The following is a 22,329-nucleotide window of genomic DNA, read 5'->3' as shown; positions in this document are numbered from 1 at the left end:
CTGCTTTTCACACTCTGGATGAAATATTTAGAGAAGGAACTATAACTTGTGGGTTGGGCCAACAATCCAAAAAGGGTCTTGTGGGTATAATCATTATTGAATAAACTCTCAGGTGCTGTAAAGAGAAAATGGTGTTATTTCTAGTCAGAATATACAACCATCCCACAACGATACTATAAGGAATCAAGGCATAGTCCTGTGCAAATCTAAAATTTTCCATTGACTAGCCAAGGTCTGAGTCTACACATTCAAAGTTGTCTTATTCTAGGATTCTAGTGTTTCAGAGGGCTGTGAGAGTCAGCATTCTCCATCCTCTACCTTAGCAATACTCTTTTCACTTCCTCCACTTCAACAAAAGCTTCCAAAGGAAATCTTTCTTCTTAAAAAAAAAAAAAACTGACTTCCATGATTCAGAATAAAATTTGGTAAAGACTAATGAATTAGGACTCCATTAATTTAGCATTTTTGCTACGTCAAGAATCAGAAAGGGATTAAACTTCTGTATCCCCATATCTCTTAAAGCCAGGAAAGATTTGCTAAGTGAAATAAAAATGTGACTTTGGACAAGTTTTGTAACCTTTCTAAGACTTTGTTTCCTTATCTGTGAAATAGAAATTAACTTTTCATAGGATTGTTGTGACAATTAAATGACATTAGGCTTGACATGTAGAAAGTACTGGCTATTAGCTACGATGTTGAAGATAATGGTGGTTGTAGTGATGGTAGTGATAACTCTAGTGGTGATGGTGGATAATGGTAGCGGTGGTGGTGATGGTGGTGGTTATGATAGTGGCAGTGGTGATGGTGGAGGTGGTGTTAGTCTTCAAGGTAGTCATGGTGGTTGTGGTAGTGTGATGATGGCAATAGTGGCAGTGAAGGAGTGGTGATGATTAATTATGACAGAACCAAGAATGTATAAATTGTCCTTAGCACATAGTAGTCATATACTGAATGAGTGCAGAGAACAAGGCTTTTTCAGACAATTACAAGGCTCTTAGTTACCATTTACATATCAACCATGGATATGTCCAAAACAAATCATGCTTAAATGTTCATTAAAACAGATTCCTAAAGCCTTCCAATAGATGTTTAACCACTTTGTATGAAGTGAAGAGGGATAAATATGAATTTTAGTTACTACATGAACATAAAAGAAATATAATTAAAAATAAATATAATTACATTTCCCTTAAATAGTAGTGCATAAAATATAGACTGTTTCACTCATCTTCCTCCCAGACAGCTTGCTACATAAAGTCACACACCATTAATTCAAATCTCATCCTCAAAAATTCACATTTCTAAATGTATTATCATCCAAGTCTAGGATTTGTCCTATCTGCATACTATTTTAACCTCCAAAGGTCTGTGTAAAACCTATTTTGTGGCTAACATGGACCTATCTAAAAAAATCCAGATGCATCCGTCCCCTTGGCACTTCCAGGGTGCAGCAACTACTCCAATTTCTTTATCTGCCATAATTTGAAAGCCTTATTAATCCCAGAGGCTCAGCTCTGTAATCAGACTTGGTTAGCTTGAGACTAATCCTTGGAGGTCATTTATTTTTCATGAAGTTTGCTTCCCGGCTACTGGTTTATCTAGACTTTACTAATAATTATTTCACAAAAGCTTTTTTCACCACTGCTCATTTGTATATGTAGAATTCACACTGTGAATATGAACTAAGTATGAATCTTTTTAAGAGTTAAAGTTCAACTGGAATGTCACTTTTTCTTTACTGTGCCAGATCATTCCTTTTCTGGGAAGCAATCCCATGAAATAATTAAATATTGTTCCTTTAAAAGTCTGTGACCTGCTGCATTTGTAATCCTTGAATTCCACGATTCGGTCCAAGGTCTCCCAGCTTTGCATTTCACACTCCTGCTCACATTTGGTTTAGATTTGGTTTTTTGTTGCTTGAGAGGAGCAGGATTTATTACTACCAGTCAGAAGCCATCAGGCCCCAATATTTCAGCAAAGAACACTAGTCTGCCAGAGTGAGTAATGCTCTGGCTACACTCAAGTGTCCCTGAACCAGTCACCCCAAATAGGATGTCATTGCTTGCATTTATTTAGAAACCGTCAAGTTGTCTACGTGTTTCCACCCACTAGTTCATGTGATTCCTGAAACACCCCTATGTGCTTTGATGGGAGGAAAAAAAATAACAGTCCCTCATGCATTTATGTAATGCTTATTTATGGAGCACAGTGTATATGTTAGGGACTGAGAGCTGAGTATGTGCTAGTGCCACAGAAGGACATGTCCCTGTTCTCAGGTATCTTAGAGGTCACTGAGTCGCACCACGTGGCAGGCACCCCAGGAAATGGTCTTGATATCTTCTTTCACTGACTACTCATAATAAACTATGGGAAAGGTCTGATTACCCTTGTTTTGTGGCTGGGATTGCCGAAACTCCCATAGGTTAAGTCATCCTCTGATAAGGGGGCAAGACAATGCTCAGACCTGGGCTTTCTCAGTCCAAGGCTGCTGATTGCATTCTGGATTTTTTCCAAATAGTGTGACCTCATGTCAACTCAAATCAATTCAAGTTTCCTTTCCAGTTTCCCACATCCCATGGTTTGGCTTAGAAAGAAAGGTGGTGCAACACACAATAGATATCAAGCATCTAAGAGTTTGGAAGGGTTTGTGTGACCACTGAAGTAGGCAAGGTGTATTTGGAATGGAAAGTGGATGACAGGGGAGCTCAAAGAGGTGATCCAGGAATTCCCAAAGGTGGGCCTTGACTCAGTAAGTCACCGGGTCTGTTATTTGAAATGAGTCATTTGTGGTATGGGGGCAAATGACTTCAGTCCCTCACCAAACTATCGGGAAGAAGGCAAACAAAATACTCCCCGCTGCTGGGGAGAAGAATCCTAATTACAGCCCCTAGAATTTGCATGCCCTTCTACAGTTTGCAAAGCACTTTCAGACCTGTTTATTCCTTGGTGGAATTGTTTACTGCACTAATGGAGAAGGGACCAGGACTTGATATGGCCTAGTTTGGTAGATTTATATATTTTTAAAGAATAATCCTCTGTCAAAATGTAATTTCATGCAGTAGTCTGGTATATAAAACTGACGCAGGTGGAACTTCTGTGGTTGGGATGGGGCCTGGGGAGGGAGAGGCACAGCTTACTCTTAAGCTTTTACTCTGACCACTATGTCTGCTTCTGAGGGGTCTCTAAAGAACCTCCAGTTTCCATGAAACACAGTAAGACAGACATTGCTCCTAGTGACTCCCCATGTCACTTCACTTTCTTCCTCCAAGAAAAGGAAGCTGAAATCCCTGGAGGTTGCATGAGGTGAGCAAAGCTGCTCATTGTCCTGTATTCTTGTGCATGGAACCTCCCAGGGCTGGTTTCTCACATGGGTAGGGCCTGAAGTCTTATCTGGGAGTCAGTTTGCCCCCAGTTGTTTCAAGAAATAAAGTGTCCTCTTGGTCGCAGACAGCAGCAGCAACAACTTTTTCCTGCAGACTGGCAGCATTTTCCAAGCACCGGCTCTTCAGGTGGGAGTTTCGGGGCACTGTCTTCATTCCAGACTGGCTGCTCTTTGAGTCATGGCATGCCAGCTTCTGAGTGGCTGAGGACTAGATCCAGACAAGGATTTTTCAGTCCCAAACACTCTTCCTGAAAATGCAAGAGGAGTAGTCTTTAGTCAAACAGAAAAGTTTGCACTGGACTAGACAATGGTGGTGGTTGCACAATACTGTTAAGGTACTACATGCCACGGATATATACGCTTCTAAAAGGGGGAAACGGTAAATTTTATCTTATGCATATTTTAACATAATAATGATAATAATTTTAACTATGTACATTGGCTCCTTATTTCCTACAGGATCAAGTTCAAACTCCCTGGCATAGCTTACACTCTGTACTCCCCACACCTGTAACCTCATGTCTGCTATCTTCCCCCAGCCCCTTCATCTGATCTATGTTCAGATCAGCTGACATTGTTCTGCATTCTCTGGACAAGCCATGTTCTTTCACTTTTCTATGCTCAAACATAATTTTGCTTTTAGTAATGACAGCAAACACTTATTTAAAGTGCTTACTACATGCATATATAGACATAAATCTAGTGCTTAATACATGCAGGGCTTTTGAGTCATTTAATCCTCATCAGTTCTATGGAGTACATAGATACTATTATTAAGCCCATTTTATACTTGAGAAAATTGAGCTAATTGCGTTAGTCAATGTCACACGACTAAGAAGCAGTCAAAATAGGGTTTGGATCTAGGTGTTCTGACTCCTGAATCCAGGCTGTTCATCATTACACAGTACCACCTGTGAATGACTTGTCCCTGTAGTTTCATCTGAAGAATTCCTCCTCCTCCTTTGAGGTCTGCCTCAAATATCACTTCCCCTGTGAAGACTGTCTGGTGTTCTCCAGGAGACAGTGTGACTCCCTTCTCTAGGAACGGTAGCACCCTGAACACACATATTTTGCAACATATTTCACCTTGCATGGTAAAGGCCTGCTTGTGAGTTAGTTTCCCTACCAGAGGGTGAAGGCCCTGGAGATAGCGCCAGGTCTCGTTTACCTTGATATCCCACAACACTCATTACATGTTTGATGAATGAATGCATAGGTGGATAGTTGGGTGCATTCCTCTCAACTTTTCAATTTCTTGAAATAAATAACAAAATCTTACCTTCCCTCAGAAGTTCTGGCATGGTTCCTTCAGTCTTGCCACAGCCACTGATAATGACTTTCATTTTCTGTGCAACTCACCAGGCAAGAAGTCCTTGCAGATTTACTTTTAGTAGTTCACATGAAAAATAAATACTGTGTTTGATTTCCAAACATTAAACCATAGTGTATTATAGGTAGATATAGAGTTATCATTCAAAGTATGATATTTCAATCTCAAAAGGCTTCCCCTGAAGAATATTACAATCTCTTCCTCTCTTTAAGATCTGCTGGGTAGAAGAGGTGGGAGAAAATGAATTAATGTTTACACAGAAAGGAGGATAATGGGGGCAAAAAATAACAGATGAATGTATGGGTGGATGAGAGAATGGATAAAATGACAGGTGGATATGTTGATCATGGACAGATGGGAAATGAGTGGATATATCAATAAACAGATATGTGGGTGGATGGGTGGAGAAGAGGATAGTGGATGGTTGTGGGTTTATGAAGAGATGTGAAAAAGGAAGTGTGGAATGATGATTGAGAAGTTGCATGGGAAGATGAATAGAAGAATAGGTGTATGAATAAATTAAAAGATGTGTGGCTGGAAGAATTAATGAATGAATGGGATGATGGATGGACCTAAGTGGTTAGTGGATGGACAAGAGGATGCATGGATGTGAGAGTCCCGGAAAGACATAAGGAAAGATGGGTGGATAGATGGATGGGTGGATGGAAGGGTATTTAGGAAGATGAATGAGCATGTGTGTGGAGAGAGGTGCCCACACCCACTGGCTTGAACACATGGGTTAGCCGAGCCAAATGCCAGCCCTATGACCGGCCATCAGTAGCTTTCCCTGAGCCGTTCTGCCAAGAAGCAAAAACTTATTCAAGCCATGTGGACTTCACTTGTTTTTGAGGGGGAAAAGAATGAGCTCTCCCTCTTTCCACCTAGAAGATTCACCAACTCCCCACCCCTCACTCCCCACTGTGGGCATGGAGGCACTGCGCCACCCAGGGCAAGACCTCGCCCTGTCTCCAGCTCCTCTCCCAGGATATCCAACTACCTGTGTAACCCAGAGATCTTTCTCCAGTCGGATTCAAAGAGAAATTTAGCGGGAAAAGAGAGGCCAAAGGCTGAACCCAACGGTGCAAGCTTTTATGATGCAGTCATCCTCTGTCCTGACGTCTCGGGGCCAGCGAGAGAAGAAAGCCAGTGCGTCCCGGGTCGCAGGGGCCGGTGGGGTTCGGAGGCACAAGCACCCCGCGACACTCCAGGTTCCCCGACCCACGTCCACGGAAGCCCCGATTATTTGCAACCTCAGCAGAGCACGGGGCGGAGGCAGAGGGGCCCGCCCAGGAGGGCTGCTACTTCTTTAAACCTCTGCCGGCTGCTTAGTCACAGCCCCCCTCGCTTGGGTGTGTCCTTCGCTCGCTCCCTCCCTCCGTCTTAGGTCACTTTAAGCCTCGAATAAAAACTGCAGCCAACTTCCGAGGCAGCCTCATTGCCCAGCGGACCCCAGCCTCTGCCAGGTTCGGTCCGCCATCCTCGTCCCGTCCTCCACCGGCCCCTGCCCCGCGCTCAGGGATCCTCCAGCCCCTTTCCCCCGCGCCCTCCGTTCTCTCTGGACACCATGGACAAGTTTCGGTGGCACGCAGCCTGGGGACTCTGCCTCTTGCAGCTGAGCCTGGCGCAGATCGGTGAGTGCCCGCCGCATCCTGGGCAGCAAGATGGGTGCGGGGTGCGCAGCGCGAACCCGGAGGTAGCCCCTCCGGCTGAGTCGGCGCTGGGGGACTGGAGTCAAGTGAGTTGCCTGCGAAGTGCTTTGGGCTCCGGAAAGCAGGGCTGGGATTGCGCTAAACCGTTGGAGAATGTGTCTGTGGAAGCACCGTTTGGTTGAAAGAAAAAGAGAAAGAGAAGAAAGTTTGTTGGGCAGGCTGCCGGCACGCAGTTTTGGGCGAGGTCGCTAGAGCTAGAGCACATGGCAGAAAGTAACCCTTCTCCTGGATGCGCTCAGTCAGTGTCTGGACTAACAGGCTCCTGTGCCCAAGGGCTCGTCAAGCCCCACCGGGCTGTGTCTAGGCAGGGCAGAGCTAGGCGGGGCAGGAACTGGGGCTAGAAAAGGGCGAATGGCTGTTACCAAGGTGGTCACAGAAGGGGTCACAATTGCAAGTGTGAGACTGGCTGGCAATGGGTTTTCCAGAAAGGGGTCCTGGGTTCTCCCAACTACCCACTGAGCATTGTTCCAAAGCTTACAGTCCGCACTGCCACTGCCACCTTAGCGCTGTGGAAGCCTGAACCAGCTCTGCGGTGAAGTCTTGGGTCTCCATGAGATTCCAGCCTGGGACAGGGAGCATGAATAGGAGAGGCAACCACTGGACCAGCTGCTTGGTCCTTGCTACCTCCTGCTTCTGCCAATCAGTGTGGGGGAAATCTCAACGGTAAGGTGGCTCATATTCCCTGCCTGGCAGCCTCAGAGCAGAGAGAAGAGCCTTGATACCAGCGCGACATCAGGGACACTGGGGCTAGGACTCCAATATCTCATCCCAACAGGATCAGTGCTATGAAGGGGAGGGGCTGCGTGTAAGGTATATTCTAGCACGGCTCAATTCCAAGCATTCTCTTTCTTTGTCTATATATGTACAGATAATTACACAGCCAATTCGCTTATCGCTGGCCAAAATTAATTTTTCTCTTAAGAAGTGCCAGCTGGGTCATTAAGACAGCTCAACCTGCATGCAGTAAATTCTACTCAGCAAATATTTATTAACCCAGTTCCACGGGGGTACTGAGAAAGTGAAACGCAGTCCCACCTGGTTACTTTAGATTGCGTACCCAGTATAACTTATCTTGAATTACTTTCTGCTTTCTGTATCTTCCTACTTTCTGCAGTAGGAAGAAAGTGACCCTAGGTAGAGGCTAGGCAGGATGAGTTCTTTGTGCACATGCATCTCCCTTTCTGTGTGAGTAGGAGGTCATTACTAGGTGGGGATTTGGGGATCTAGGATTTATACTACTGAAGCTGAAATAGTAATAATAATGACAGCAATAACACAGCTGGTCATGGTGGCTCATGCCTCTAATTCCGGGACTTTGGGAGGCTGAGGCAGCAAATTTCCTGAGGTCAGGAGTTCGAGACCAGCCTTGGCCAACATGGTGAAACCCCATCTTACAAAAAATACAAAAATTAGCAGTGTGGTGGTGCAAACCTGTAGTCCCAGCTCCTTGGGACGCTGAGGCAGGAGAATTGCTTGAACCCAGGAGGCTAAGGTTGCAGTGAGCCAGCCTGGGTGACAGAGCATGACTCTGTTAAAAAAAAAAAAAGCAATACAGCACTAGCTACCATGTACTGTATATTTTCACTGTGCCAGGCATTATGTTAAATCCTTTCCATGTGTTATCTCATTCTCCCCTCACAATGGCCTAGTAAGAAGTTTCCTGTTATCAGGCCTGTTTGACAGGAGGAAAACTGATGCTTAGAGAGGTTAAGTGACTTGCTGGCATTCACATAGCCAGGAGCAGTGCTGGATGGAAACCCAGCTGCACTGAGCTCCAAAGCCTAGGCTTATAATATGTTAGACTGTATAAGATGGACAAACTTGGAAAGGATTCAAGGAGGAAAGGATTTTGGTGGACTCTAGGCCTTAGGGAAAGTTCCAAAAGGGACTGGAGTTCAAATAAGCCCTTGAAAAGTGGAAACACTCAGGATGGGAGAGAAGAGTCAAGTTGGAGATCAGGGAGAGCCCTGGGCCTGGCCTCAGAGAAGAGGGCCCTGGTGGTTTCCCTATGGCCTCTAGGGAAGTTTATTTGTATGTTACCTACCAGTGCCATCTTCTGCTTTGTCTTTGGGCTTTCTGACTCCTGACTCCTTCCAACTTGTCTCCCTGATTCTTCTAAAGGGCCCCACCTCCAAATATTTGGCACGTCCTAACCCTTGAGGTTCTCCCAGAGACCGGCAGGCTCCCTCCTGCCCCGAGTTTCCACGGCCCCTTTGCGCAGCATCATTTAGAGGAAGCACAATGAAGTGCCAGTAGCAATAACTGCCCCGGCCCTCACTTTCATGTGCTTGTAAAGTTGTTTGGCAGGAACTGAGACTTGGAAAGGAGACATGACTTTGTCACAGGGCTTGGGGCTGGGCATGGGGTGGGTGGCGGGAGGGAGAAGGAGGAAGGGGGAAGGAAAGGAGCTCTTGTTGCCCCATTCTGGGGAGTGGTGGACTCTGGACAACCAAGAGGAAACTTTGGAAAGGAGCAAGGCTTTCGGGAAGAGAAGGGGATCCAGTCTTTGTATGGGAAAGCAAAAAGTGGAGAAATGGCCAAATGTAGTTAAGTGACATTGGACCCAGAAACTCTGAGTTGGGGAACAGATATCTTGAATTAGGGGTCCTGTGTAGGAGGAAGAAAGTGACCCTTGGTGGAGGCCAGCAGGGATGAGTCCTTCATTCACACGCATCTCCTTTTCTCTGTGGGCGAGGGGCTCTTTGCTTGGGAATTGCATGCCTGGTGTTGAGAAAGAGGTGAACGTCTGAGAGTCCTGGGGCTTGGGGTTGGCACATACCTTTCTGCTCTTTTCTCTCTAATTGAGCATTAGAGACTCCGCCCCTTGCGGGGAGTTAGAACTTTGGCTGTGTTTTCCCATGTGAAGAAGCAAAGAGGCAAAGCTTCATCTCTGTTGGGGCTAGCATTGATTAATTGAGGTATTCCCCATTCACACATTGGACATCTACTTCCTGCAAAGGCATGGTGACAAGTGCGTGTGTGGGAGGCTGGCAGCCAGAAGGAAAATGTTCCGTTTGTTTTTTCCCAAATTGCCCCACAAAGGAGGGGATGCTGGACAGCATAGAATTCTTAGTTTATGACAGATTCCCTTCCATTCATTCAGGAACTATTTCCTGACTCATTGTCATAGACTCAGAGATGGGAACTCTAAGGATCATTTAGAAAACCTGAAAGAGAGGGACTAGTGACTTCCCCTCTCTGAGACTTGTTAAGATATTAGGGCAGGGCATTTTTCACTGGTCTCTCATATATCTCTATCATGAGGACTGTGGGAGCCTCAACCCCAACCCCTGCACTGGGCGGGGAGGGTGTGATCTACTGGGGTAACAACATTTGTTTCACGCCTTAAATACTACCTTACACAGTCATTACAATTTTATATATTACTCTACAATATACCCAATTTGAATTTAATGCAATAATCATGACATATATTTTTGACCATATAGCAGCGTTGGTGTTTGAGAAAGATTCTCTGTATTGTCCTGGGGCTTCTAGCACCTCCTGGAACATCACTAGATGATTAGGAGCACCGAAGTTTCAAAAGCCTGACACTCTGCTATGGTACCATATGGTCCTATGTAAAGCAGGGCCCTAAGTCCTGAGTCCCTAGGAAATACCACTCAGGGAGCACTGACTCTATGCTAGACATGAAGCCAGGGGGTAGCACAGGATATCTTATCTAAGCCTCCCAACAGCCCTGTACACCTAGCACTTTCTTAACTACATTTTCTAGATAAAGAGATCGAGACTTGTGGAGATGGCATGACTTGCCCCAGGGTCCAGTGGTGGAGTTGGGATTTCCCTGCCATCTAACATCCTCCTATGTTAGACTCCAGTGCTTATGCTCCTTCAATTCATTACGTGTCTGGAGGACTTTGAAAACTCTGCGTGGCTCTCCCACACTCCCTGTCTCCTGTGGCTAGCATACGTAAAGCGTTGCATGGGTGGCTTCTCTCTCCACCCCGGCAGGCTGTGGACTCTTGGCTGTCCTGCCCTGGCCTGTCTCCCCAGGTTTGGCCACAGATATCAGAGATGCCAACCAAGTTATTTGTAACTAAAATAAGTCACTTCCCTTATCAGAGTCCAGCTGCCCTCCCAGACATGCTCTCATTTGCAGGCTTGGAATAAAGGGAGAGGTGGTTGCTTGTCTACGAGACAAGTTAGGGCAATGCCCTCTGCCTGAATATTAGGAAAGCAGCACTACAGGAGCTCTCACTCTGACCTGGCAAGCATTTCACCTGCACTGACCCAGAGACCCACTCCTCACATCTCATTAGTAGGTTGTGTGACCCCTGGCAGGAAGCTGACATGGGTCTTGAACTGAAACCCAGTGTGTGGCTCTAGGTGACACATGGCCACCCAAGTGAGGTTTTGGATCCACCTGCAGTGTCAGATGCTTCAAGGCTGGGGTCCACTGATGGAGAGGAGGTGGTTGGAGATCACCTGGGCCTCCCCAGCACTGCCTCCTGGCTGGGGCTGGGGCTGGGGCTGGGGATAAGAGAGTAACTGCCCTTGTGTTTCCCCAGCACCTTCACTTTAGCTCACTCCAGCCAAGAGCCTGAAAGGGAAGTAGTTCTTGTGAAAGAATGAGCTGAAGCACGTGGCAGATACTACCAGGCACCGTGTAGTTTTCAAAGGGGATCTTTTTCTGCCTCAGAGAGAAATTCTGGGGTTTGAACAGCAAGAAGCCGATGACTCAACTTCCTTTGTGTCCCTGCTTTAATGGGAAGGTTGCAGGCATTCTTTAGAATGGCAGGGTAGGTTGATACCTTCTACCTTAAATTTGAATCCCACTTTTCACTCACTTAGCAGGTTGAATTTTTTTAAGTGTAGCCCCCACGACTGCCCAACTGGGTTTGGAAGGCAAGCCCAATTTGCCAGAGTAAACCAGAAGGGGTGCTTTCTAAAGTTTGTGGTTCTGGAGTCTGGTCTGGCATGGATACAGTCATTGTGTGTTCCAGATTTTCCAGGAGAGTCAGGATCTCAAATATGCAAACACTCTACCAATTGATGTATAGTGTATATTTTGACTAAATGTTTATATATTTTTCCACAAATAAATACATGACTTCATGTAATTGAAAGTCAAACGCTTTTTTAAAAAAATGCTTTTTGCATAAAGAAATTCACATCTTTACAACTCCTTAACTAGGATGGTGTCAATTAAATTAATGTTTGATCCAGGACATGTGTACTTTGGAGATAAGTCTTTCATATTCCTCCTCTCTCCATTGCTCAGTCACCCCACTGTGTGACGTACCAAGATAAGCCACATGTTTGATTCTTGTTTGCTGGATGTGGACATATATACATCGCAGGTGTGCCTGTAAGTACGTGCCTGATGGATCTATGTGTGTGGTGGGAATTGGTGATGCCAAAATGCTAAAGACTTTCATGCCCCTTAAAGGGGAAAATAACCACAAGAAAACAAATTCCAATGTATCTTCTCCTGTCCGTCTTCTGCAGCACTGGGGGAGTCCCCAGATAACAAGGATCATGTCACATTCATTTTTGTGGGCCCAGATCCCAGTAGTATTGACACATAACTGTTGAACTTCAACGAATGTCTAGAATATAAGTCATGCTATCTATATATATGGAAGCATGCTGTCAGTATGGCTAAGGTGCAAATACATTCATGTGTAAGTGAGAACCGTAGTGACGGCTGTGTTGCTCGGGACAGGGCTGAGGAGGGCGCTTGGCTGACTGACTGCCCACCACAGGCCTCATGTTTGGTCTGCCCCAAACAGTGAGCTCACTCATCTGTTTGTTTGTGGCTTTGGTGGCTGCCTGCTGTGACCGCTGGGGACATCTGGCTAAAGACAGGGTTACTAGATAGTTGGGCTGAGAAGGGAGTGGGAGCCAATGAGATGAAGACACCAACCCCAAATTTAAGCCTCAAAACAAGAACACACCCCAGCAGCAGCCAGATTGGAGTTCTAGTTATTTTGGAGATACTGATATGAGGTTAGGATCCTTGGGTGAGAGGCCCACACTCCTCCAGCCCCAACACCTGCTTCTGGAAGGTGGTGGCAGAGGACAGAAGTAGAAGTACTACACAGGAGATTCTTGCCTTCTCTGTTGGTCTCTTTGGGCAATTATCAAGCTGTTGTCTGGCCGGATACTACTGTAGCTTCTTCAGGGGCAAATCCATAGGGAATCCTGACATCCAACAGGGAGCCACTTTGGCAATGGCAAACCATGTCTCCTCTCTACAGAGCTTGTGATGTCAGAAATTACCCATAACTGGGGCAGGTTTTGTTTTCCTGAAGATTGTCTGCCCAGCTAGACTCGAGAGACAGGGAGACAAACACAGAATGAGGGGGTGGGTCTTGTGGGGGTGGGGAACAATGGAAACTCGCAGAGCCAGATCTCCCCGAGTTTGAGGTGCACTGGCTGCCTGGGTGTGTCCTCCTGAGGCAAGTGTCCCTGCTAAGTGCAAGTGTGGGCAGACAGATCTCAGGTGGGTGGGGAGGGACTGAGTCACCAAGGAGGTGATTTGCAAAACTCAGGTCCCAAAAACTTTCAGGTCTTCAGCTTTTAAAAGTAAAGGTTAATTGCAAAACTCTGGAGTTTAGGGAAGAGATTATTCATATACACCAGTCATTTTGAGCATCTGCTGTTGTGGCATTGCAAGTCTCCTTTGGCAGTGCCTGAAAATTCATTTGTTTTTGAGAGCTCTTATGCTTTTTCTGCTTGCATCTTTGCATAAGTTCTATGTTTCTGAGAACTCTCACCACTGTTAGTAATAATAGCAAACACAGAGTGTTGATCATGTACCAGCGCCATTCTAATTGTTTCCTATATACTGCCTTGTTTAATCCAAACACTGATCTCATGAAGGTGGTGCTGATATTATCTGTCTTTTACATATGAGGAAACTGAGGCACAGATAATTGAAGTAACTTGCCCAAGGCCGTGCAGCTGATAAGTGATGGCGCTGGGATTCAAACTCACGTCTGGCTACAGAGTTTATGCTCTTTGTCACTACATTAGAGTGCTTCTCTTCGTATATTAAGATGTCGAGGCACCCCAGAAATCCAGACGATTGTACCTGGAAGTACTGTAGTTGTTTTCAAAAACTTCATTTGGGAATCTAGTTGTGGGTGAGGTCATAACATCCACAGAGCTTTTAAATATGATGTCAGAGAAAGGCGCTAGAACTGCAAAAATGAAGGAGGAGGAAGTTGTAACGGAAACTTCTTCCAATGCATATTCTGAGTTGACTCATTCATTCCGATCTCTGAACAGAAGCTCTACTCTCTTCTATGTGATGGAAAGTTGAGGATAGGGTAGGACTGACAGGGATGTGAATTCAGTTGTTTGTTCATTAGGATAAGGTAGGGCTGAAAGGGATGTGAATTGAGTTGTTTGTTCATTATCACTTCATTATTTGTCACCTGGATGAAAGGTGAAGGTGGCTGATTAGTGGTTCTCCATCATCTAGAACTTTGACTGGGAAATGAGCTAATCAAATAGCAGCAAAATATTTGCCCTCAGCCTACAGGCCCTTGGTTCCAGGGTCTTCTCTCTACTGGCTAGAATGGATGAGGGAGGGAGGGAAACTCTGAGAAAAGAGACTGTTAAGAGTAGGGTTGTACATATCCAGGGCACAAGGAATTTGGCAAAAGCTGGAAGTGTGCTATAGCCCTTCTCTCCAGCCCTAGCCTAAACCAGACAACCAGGCTTCTATTTGGCCCAGCATGTGACCATCCCATCAGGGAGCAAGAGAGTTTCCTCCGGGTACCCCTCACTGAGAAAAAAGCCACCCAGGAAGGGAGGAGGCAAGGCCCCCTGGGAACATCTGGTTCAGTCCACTGGAAGGGACACAGGCCTTTTCCTGGGAATGGGGACTCATCCCAGATTCCAGTCCCCTTCCCCCAACTTTTGATTTTTTTTTTCAATTTTAATGTATCTCTTTACACTTAAACAGGCCTGCAGTGACTTCTCGGAGGACCCACACACCAATCATGGGACTAGGCAGCATCTTTTTCCACTTCCTTTCCAAGATAGTAGCATGGTAACAGTAAAGCCCCTTTGTAAGTGTTCACCATTATGCACATTAAGATGCCAGGGAGAGGGCCAGGCATGGTGGCTCATGCCTGTAACCCCAGCACTTTGGGAGGCTGAGGCGGGCTGATCACCTGAGGTTGGGAGTTCGAGACCAGCCTGACCATCAAGGAGAAACCCCATCTCTACTAAAAATACAAAAAAATTAACTGGGCATGGTGGCACATGCCTGTAATCTCAGCTACTCGGGAGGCTGAGGCAGGAGAATCACTTGAACCCGGGAGGCGGAGGTTGCGGTGAGCCAAGATCACGCTGTTGCACTCCAGCCTGGGCAACAAGAGCGAAATTCAGTCTAAAAAGAAAAGAAAAAAAAAGATGCCAGGGAAATAAACAATTCCATGCATCCAACACCTGGTCTCCTGCCTGTGGCTTAGAAGGACATTTCTGCCCAAGCCTCTAGCCCCAGTCTTTGCACGCTCTAAATGAGTACCTACTATATGCCAATCAGAGATGTTGCCTCTGCTGAATGTGTGCAGTCCAAAAACCAGAATCCAACAGAGCTAACTAAGCACCATCTTGCAGGAAACCAGCTGATGTCAGCTCTGCAGCCACCAGTGAGTTGCTGGGCCCACATTAGCCTGCAAGAGGGGGAGGGGAATTCAGGTAACCCACAAGAGTGCTGCTCACACAGAGGGGATAAAAGTTTGGGGAATAAATCTCCTGTTAAGGAGTTTGTTTTTGCAGTGGATCTTCTGTGGTGAGACTAGTTGTCTTTACAATATCATTAGAGGTCAGGTACATTCCTGTAGACTCCCTTAAGTGACTTACTTTCTCCTATTGTTCCCCCTGAAAATTCATAAAAACCTCACAAACACATCTCCATTTAAAAAGAGAAAGTTTAAGGGGTGGCGTATAATGGCTATCTCTTCTCTTTTGTCAGTGAGCATAAAAGCTCCTTAGGGAAAAGCCCAAACGCTCTACACATTTTCATATTCATAATAGCCCTGAGCAGTCAGCACAGTTCCCCAATTATAGTGAGTACTCAGTAAACACTTGGATGGCTTACTGAATTAATAACGTTTCTATACTTGGCTAGCAAAGCCATCTCTGTTACTTATTTTTCGTGATTTTTATAGCTTCTGTCTAATTCTTTTTCTTCATTTTTTTTTCTTTCTGGTCTATACAAATCTTCTTTCATTTTTCTCCATTGCTGCTTGTAGCAATCCTCAACCCCCTTCCCCCCTTGAAATTTCTGTTCTCTGCACTCTCTTCAGTCTAAAGAGTTCTTTCTTGAGATTTGAAATGTAACACAAGGCAGGGAAAGTTTACAGCTCATTGTATTTTGTCCAGTAGAATGGGGATCTGGATTTCCTATAGGTCTGACTGTCTCTTTGTCTACACCTTTACTTCCAAATCTGGCCTCGTGTATAAAAAGACCCCAAACCTTAGAGTCATGTTCTCAACAATCCTCAGAGAAAAATTGTTGGCTTTTTGGTCACCATGCCAGAGGAATAAAAGGGCAGTTGTTTCTTTCAGTCAATGGTTTGTAAACCTCCCAGACTAAAAATCACCTCCATATAATCAGATGTTTGGTGTGGTATAATGAAAATGAGGAGGTCTGGCTTTGAGGAGAGTCCTTTAGAAGGTATAAAGACAATGGAACAAGACAGGGGGACCCACATACCAGTTGATTCCACTCTTGCCACTTAACAGCAGCATGAGCTTGGGCAGTTGCACTTGTTAAGTGTCTGGAACAATACTTAGAACATAATGTCTAAAGCTAAATGTTTATTTCATAGAAGGTACCCCAAGAATAGAAATGATTATTATATCTTAGCTTCTTTTTATTACTGATTCACTATGTGCTGCAAAGCAAAGTATTTCACCCCTATTTACCTCTGTTTTTCCACGTGTAAAATGAGAGTTGGATTCTAGTTGATCTGTGAAGTCCTTTTCAGACTCATGTTCTATAAATTCGTCACTCTGTGGGCTTACTAACACCTAAGCCTCATAAAACCTAATGGAAAGAATAACATAAAACCACCATAATGCAGTGTCAAAAAAAATTGATGCCTGATTTGTATTAAATGTCAAAAGTGAATTATTAATCCATGCCAGAAATAAACATATGGACCCAATTACACTTTAACTCCAATCGGCAAGAGTGACTCGTAGGGAGAAAGTGCTTTGCCCATAGTACTCCATAGAATCCTCTAGACCATGTGGAAGGCGAGCAGATGAAGAAGCTCTAGCCAGAGAAGTTAGCAACATGTCCCAGTCACACAACTGAAACTGCAGGAAGTCAGTCCTGGGATTACCTGCAGGATCTGAACACTGTACTCTTTATATTGTACTTTAAAAAACATTGCTTCACATGGCCAGAAAAACCAACCTCCAAAGGAGAGAAAAATTGTTCCCTTCACTCTCAGAGCTTCATGAGCACCTTGGACTTGCCAGCTTTCCGCAAGCAATCCCTGCAACTTGTTGGTACAAAATTAATCACAATATTCAGACAAAGCAGTACTTACAGGGTGAGCACTAGTATCCTATGCAACTAGGGTAGCCTGAGAATCTAGGGGAAAAAAAGCAAGACAAAACAAAAGATTATATATAATCTTCTCCCAAATCAAGGCACTGAGCAAGGTAGGCCTGTGAGATGGTGAATTTCTGCTTCTTCTGAGAGTCCTCCAGACCCCCAGTAAAAATTTCTTTTCATCATAAAACCAGATAAATTCTTGGTCAGGAAAAAGAAAGAAAAAATGGAAATCATAGAGATTGCATTACTTAGAAGTTTGTCAAAGTGTGTCAGAGGCTATCATATAAGGCTAGTTTCTGGCATTCTATCCGTCACTGAATGTCCTTGGTCAGATCATAGCTCCTTCTTCTTGTGCTCACTTTATACCCATCTGGAATCTACTGACCATTAGTTGAAATAAAATCACAGATGTGCTCAGATCTCATATCCTGTGCAATGCCCTCGATTATTGCAGATACGGTTCAGTCATCTGTCTCTCCAGCGAATCATACAGACACAGTATTCTAGAAGTGAGAACCCACTCGTAGCCAGGAGAGGTTCTCCCTCTTAGTCACAGGGTGACTGTGGGCAAGGTCCTTCCCTTGTTAGTTGCCTCTGTCTCTCCAGTTATAAGATGGTGACAAACTGACCAATTTAAAATTTCCTTAAAATGTATTAGCACTGTGGACAGAAATGAGGAAAGCGGAAGACCTAGTTTCTGTCCTCAGGGAGCTTACCGTTTGGTGGAAGTAAAGTTAATCAGGTGAAAGAATTATGCAAGAGAGCATAACCAAGTGTCAGAAGATCAGGAAAAACAGACGTCTCGACTGTATGTGAAGGCTTCAAGGAATTTGAGGATGAGTTGAACGTGGAAAAGAAGATGGACAGAGAGAGGGGAGAAGAGAGAAACCCAGAAAAGAGCAAAACATGAGCCAGGAGTTTTAAGTGGGGAGTAAGAATGGCTTGACTGGGGCCGGGGGAGGGGTCAGCCTGCTTGGATAAGAGAATTCATGTTAAGAACAGTGAGAGATGAGGTTGGACAGATTCCAGGCAATCAAGTAACAGTGGCACTGTCCACTGGCAGAAGACCCAATTTTTCTGCCCCAGAAACTCAGAAGTTCTCATGAATCACCCTCTCAGACAGTGCTAGACAGAGTTCAGAAGCAGGCCAGCTCCAACAGTGAGAAAGAACTTTGGCAACTTTGCCTGGGTTAGAGAGTGGCAATTTAAATGAATCCCAAACAAGACCTACTGTGGCAATAACAAATAGATTTTAGCTCAAGGAACATTTCTCATTGACTGCCTAGAGGCCTCCTAAAATGCTGTGCTAAGAAGTCAAACCTTGGCTCAGGTATAGAGAGTGCTGTGATCCATTAGTGATGTCTGCTATGGGCACAGTATGAAGGATTTGACCCCATGCATCACATGGACATCACCGTAGAAGAACAGCAGGCTTTCTTTGTTAATGTTTCTGAGAGTTGTGTGTATAGTCCTCTGGGAGTTTAGCCATTCTAGAATCTGGCCAGCTAGCCATACTATAGACTCTATCTCCTTCTAGAACAGTAGAAAAGCAGTCTATTGCCCAGAGGGCAGAGTTTAGTCACTTGAGCCTTTTGTTAGCATTCATTCTCATTCTGTCTTCCCATTTACCCACTTGAAGTTAGATGATGGGATCCAGATATCTCCTGTGTTTGAACAAGGGCCAGACTTCCTGGCAAAGGGTCCCTTCTCCCCATCAGTTTCTTCAGCTGCAGACTGAGAAGACAAAAGTGATGCCTCACTCGTGGTGGCGACAGGAGGAATAACTAGCTAATGCGAAGAAAGCCTTTGAAGATGAAAGGGTGGTATGTGCACGTTAATTACAACGTTTATCAGCCCTGGAGCCTCTGCATTCTCAGCTGCCACTGGAAGCTCTTCTGTGCCTCCCAAATGCAAACAGCAGCCGCATTCCACGAACTGACCTCACTGAGTCCTGCTTAGAGCATCCAAATCAAGAAGGCTGGATTTTGAGCTCAGGCTGGCCAGCTAGCTCACTCTGGGCCACTCAAGTTTCCCACTACTCGTCCCCAAGGGAAAAAGTAGGCTAGCTACCTGGGCAGGTAAGATAAGATAGAACCAAGGTATAAACAAAAGGCTCCATCAAAAGTCTACCAGAAATAGCCCCCGGGTAAGATTAGGACACTCTGCTCTAATTCCCACCCTGTGAAAGCCTAATTGTTTGACCTTGGGCTATTGGCTTTATCTGTCTAATGGTTCAATATACTGTGTGAACCATTTGGGGATAATAATCCCTCTGCCTCCCCTAGACCTCTCCACCTTTGCCTGCTGGTGTGAAAGTGTTTTGTGCTAGTAGGCAGAAGCACGTGATACAAAACTACAAGGTCCTATTATTACCTAGGATAACTTTCGCCTGTATCGATGTCTCCTGTTGCTGGTTGACCCCAATCATTGAAACTGTATTCTTTGGAATGCTCAGCAGTCTCCTCCAAGCTGCCATCCCCTCCTTATCTAGGTGGGCCCAGTATTGGCTCAGGGTTCTTGGTTGTGCCATTTCCTAAGGCTTGCAAATTCATTCAGCCTGCCAGGGTGGCTCTCAGTGCCCTTGCTGGGATAATTCAATAAAGGGCTAGAGGTGGGAATGGGATAATCATCAGATTCTTTGCTAAGGCTGATGGGACAGCTTAGAAGGTACAAGCCGAGCTGAGCCCATGCAGCAGCACCAAAATATGGGTTCCAAGAGGAAGAAGAGGAGAAAGAGAGAAAGGACCCTATATGGGAAGTTATCATGGGCTGATGACAAAAAAGCCAAAGATGAGGGCATGTCAGAATGGGAAAGGGTGCCAGGAATTTTGTAGCCCACTTGTTTGATTGGAAAGATAAGGAAGGCTCAAGGGCTGCAAGTGACTTTCCCAAGGTCACAAAACTAGTTAGTGGCAAAACCGTGGTCTTCTGACTTGTCCAGTTTCCTTTTCATTTTATCCTTTGAGATGCTAAAAGAGAGGACACTAACTAAACAAGCAGACAATGATCTGATCAGGACAATAAGACTTGGAATGCAAAACAAGAAGAAGATAAAAGTGTAATGGATGTTTTAGTGGCACAATGGGAAATGGAGTAGGCGTTTACACTGCACTGGGGCCCTCACTGGGCTTGGAACTGGTTCCTTGCGCACTGTCTTGCGCATCCATATTTGGTATACTTTTTATCCTTTTTGACTTAATGAGCATTTGGAAACCATAAGGCCCAGAGCAACCTGACCTTTGCCTTGCCCAGACTCTCTGAGCAATTTTGTGATTTGAGTCAATAATCAATGGTTTTCAAATTATTCAATTGTTCACTCAATGCACACTAGTTGAACACCAATATCTGTGCTCTGCTAGGCACTGGGGATACCACTGTAGACAACAGAGGCATAGTCTCTTCTCTCCTGGAACTTACGGTCTATCTGGAAGACAGACAGTAAACAAATAATGATTTAATTACATTTTTGTTTAATTACACTTGTGGTAAGTGCTATGAAGGAGAAACACTGGATCTTGTGAGAGCATAATAGAGAGCTATCATCTGATTTAAAGCACCAGGGAAAGCCTCCCAAGACCTGTTGGATCTGTAGCAGTAACTGTGTCTCCAGGATCCCCACAATTCCTTGAGGAACCCCCTTGCCGGACTTCGCAGAGCTGCACCAACCCTCTCACTGTCTCACCATTGGGTCTTCTGAGTAAGAGAACAAGAAAAAAAAATTTTACTCCTCAAAATTCTGAAAGCAAGTGGTTTATCTTGTCTGCCCTGTAATAGACAGTGGTGAGAAAATCATGGGAACCTCTAATCTGACTCAGGATTTTAGAAGCACACATTTGAGGAGAAGGGAAACAAAAATTCTGAAGAAGCAAAAAGTGCCATATGGTATAGATGTTATTTTAAGCTACTGGGAAAAAGTCATAATTTACTTAGGGATCTTGAGTGACAAGCATTGGTTTAGAGTCAAATCTTATCCATTTCATTGGAAGTTCCTTGATCTTGTGGCTGAAGCTTGGGCCTAGGGTTTTATTAGTGTGTATGTAGGGGATGGTTTACAGGGTGTCTTCCAAGGTCATTCAGGTACCTCTTTTGGGGTCATGTGGGAGGAATAGAACAAATTCTGGGATATGGATGTACAACCATTTGGCTCCTAGGGCCTCACTCCTTTAGCTCCTTGCTGGTGACTTCTTGGAGATGACAAGAGTAGACTCTTTCAGAGCAGTGAGATAGTTGTGCTGACAAAACAAAAACAAAAACATCATTTAAGATGCCTTCAGATGCAAGCACATGTAATAACAGAAATATTTAAAAATTAGTAGAGTATAGGTACTAGCTAATTCAAATACTTTGTTGTGAACAACTATGTCTTGTAAATGAGAATAGATCAAAGTTTATTCTCCCAATGACGATGATAATATCTTTCTCACTCATTTTTACTCAAATTGGCTTTATTGGGCAGGAGAGACAGGGATGGAGTTATAGCTATCATGACTGAACTTAAGCTACAACCCATCTATGCATCAAACCATCACGTGTCTCATGTGTGATTGTTACCTGTTGTGTATCCCTATCCATACATACCAGCTGAATATTTCTGTAAATAACAGGACAATCAACCCTCATAAAATATTACCTCCCAGAGCAAGAAGTCTGGGATGATTCCAGAAAGTCAATGATATTATCAAGACTCAGGTTTATTTTTTGCAACTTTCAATTCTGCCACTCCCAGTGTCTTCCTGCAATTTAGCACCCCTCATATTCCTAAACTAAATCCCACAGTTCCAGGCATTCTATGAAAAAAAAATCAATATTTAGCAGCAGAAGAAAGAGTGCATATTAACAAACATCTCTTCTTAAATTGGAGGAATGGCTTTTCGGGAAGTCTGTAATTGACTTCTCCTTATTTTTCATTGGATGAATGGGGTCACATGCCCACACCTAACCAATCACTGGCAAGGAGAGCTTGGACCACAGTGTTTGACTTAGACCAATCATGATCCACCCACTGGAGCTGGGATTTGAGGTCTCACCTCTCCTGTAGCACAAGTTCAGGGTTTCTGAATAAAATTGCACTTCAGGTAGAATAATTCTTTTTCATTGGTAAGAATGTGGGCTACAACGAGTGAGGGAGTCCATCTACCTTCTAGAGTTGTGGTTTGAGACTCTATTTGGCTAAGGAAAGAAGGCAAAGCTAAGTTTTTGTGTTTCTATGCCACACCCTCAACCTTTTTCTGAGAAGCCATGCCTCATGGGTAGAGCTCACATGGGGAACACACTGCAGTTTGAGGCTTAGATGGTCTGTGGCTTATACTCAACGATAATAGCTATAACTTTATCCTTTCCTCTCTTCCACAAAAGAGAA

General features: G+C 44.7%; 1 protein-coding gene and 1 long non-coding RNA gene across 13 annotated transcripts in view; one reads left to right on the top strand and one right to left on the bottom strand.

Moving 5' to 3' along the window:
- Window positions 1–2,061: 2,061 nt before the first annotated feature.
- Window positions 2,062–5,876, bottom strand: LOC105471558 (uncharacterized). Of its 2 annotated transcripts, none has more exons than XR_981213.3 (3): window positions 5,710–5,876; window positions 4,662–4,929; window positions 2,062–3,630 (listed from the first exon to the last, which is right to left on the bottom strand). It is a non-coding gene; the product is annotated as an uncharacterized lncRNA (long non-coding RNA). The 2 variants fall into 2 exon arrangements; XR_981212.3 differs by having other exon boundaries at window positions 2,063–3,630; window positions 4,662–4,926; window positions 5,710–5,872.
- A 94-nt stretch (window positions 5,877–5,970) lies between these two features.
- The window catches only part of LOC105471557 (CD44 molecule (IN blood group)), an 89,800-nt gene continuing 73,441 nt past the window's right edge, over window positions 5,971–22,329 (top strand). For 9 of the 11 annotated variants that reach the window (XM_011724093.3, XM_011724092.3, XM_011724091.3 and 6 more), the window contains exon 1: window positions 5,995–6,343. In XM_011724093.3, the coding sequence (XP_011722395.1) occupies window positions 6,277–6,343 (67 nt within the window). In that variant the 5' untranslated portion in view covers window positions 5,995–6,276. Of the gene's footprint in view, window positions 6,344–22,329 lie in introns of all 11 variants that reach the window. The other 2 variants (XM_024789613.2, XM_011724085.3) reach the window with 1 other exon arrangement.

The sequence above is a fragment of the Macaca nemestrina genome, chromosome 12 (genome assembly GCF_043159975.1).
Source record: "Macaca nemestrina isolate mMacNem1 chromosome 12, mMacNem.hap1, whole genome shotgun sequence".
Classification (NCBI taxonomy): Eukaryota; Metazoa; Chordata; class Mammalia; order Primates; family Cercopithecidae; genus Macaca; species Macaca nemestrina.
The sequence above is the reverse complement of the archived record's forward strand: the minus strand, read 5'-3'. Positions and strand labels throughout refer to the sequence as shown.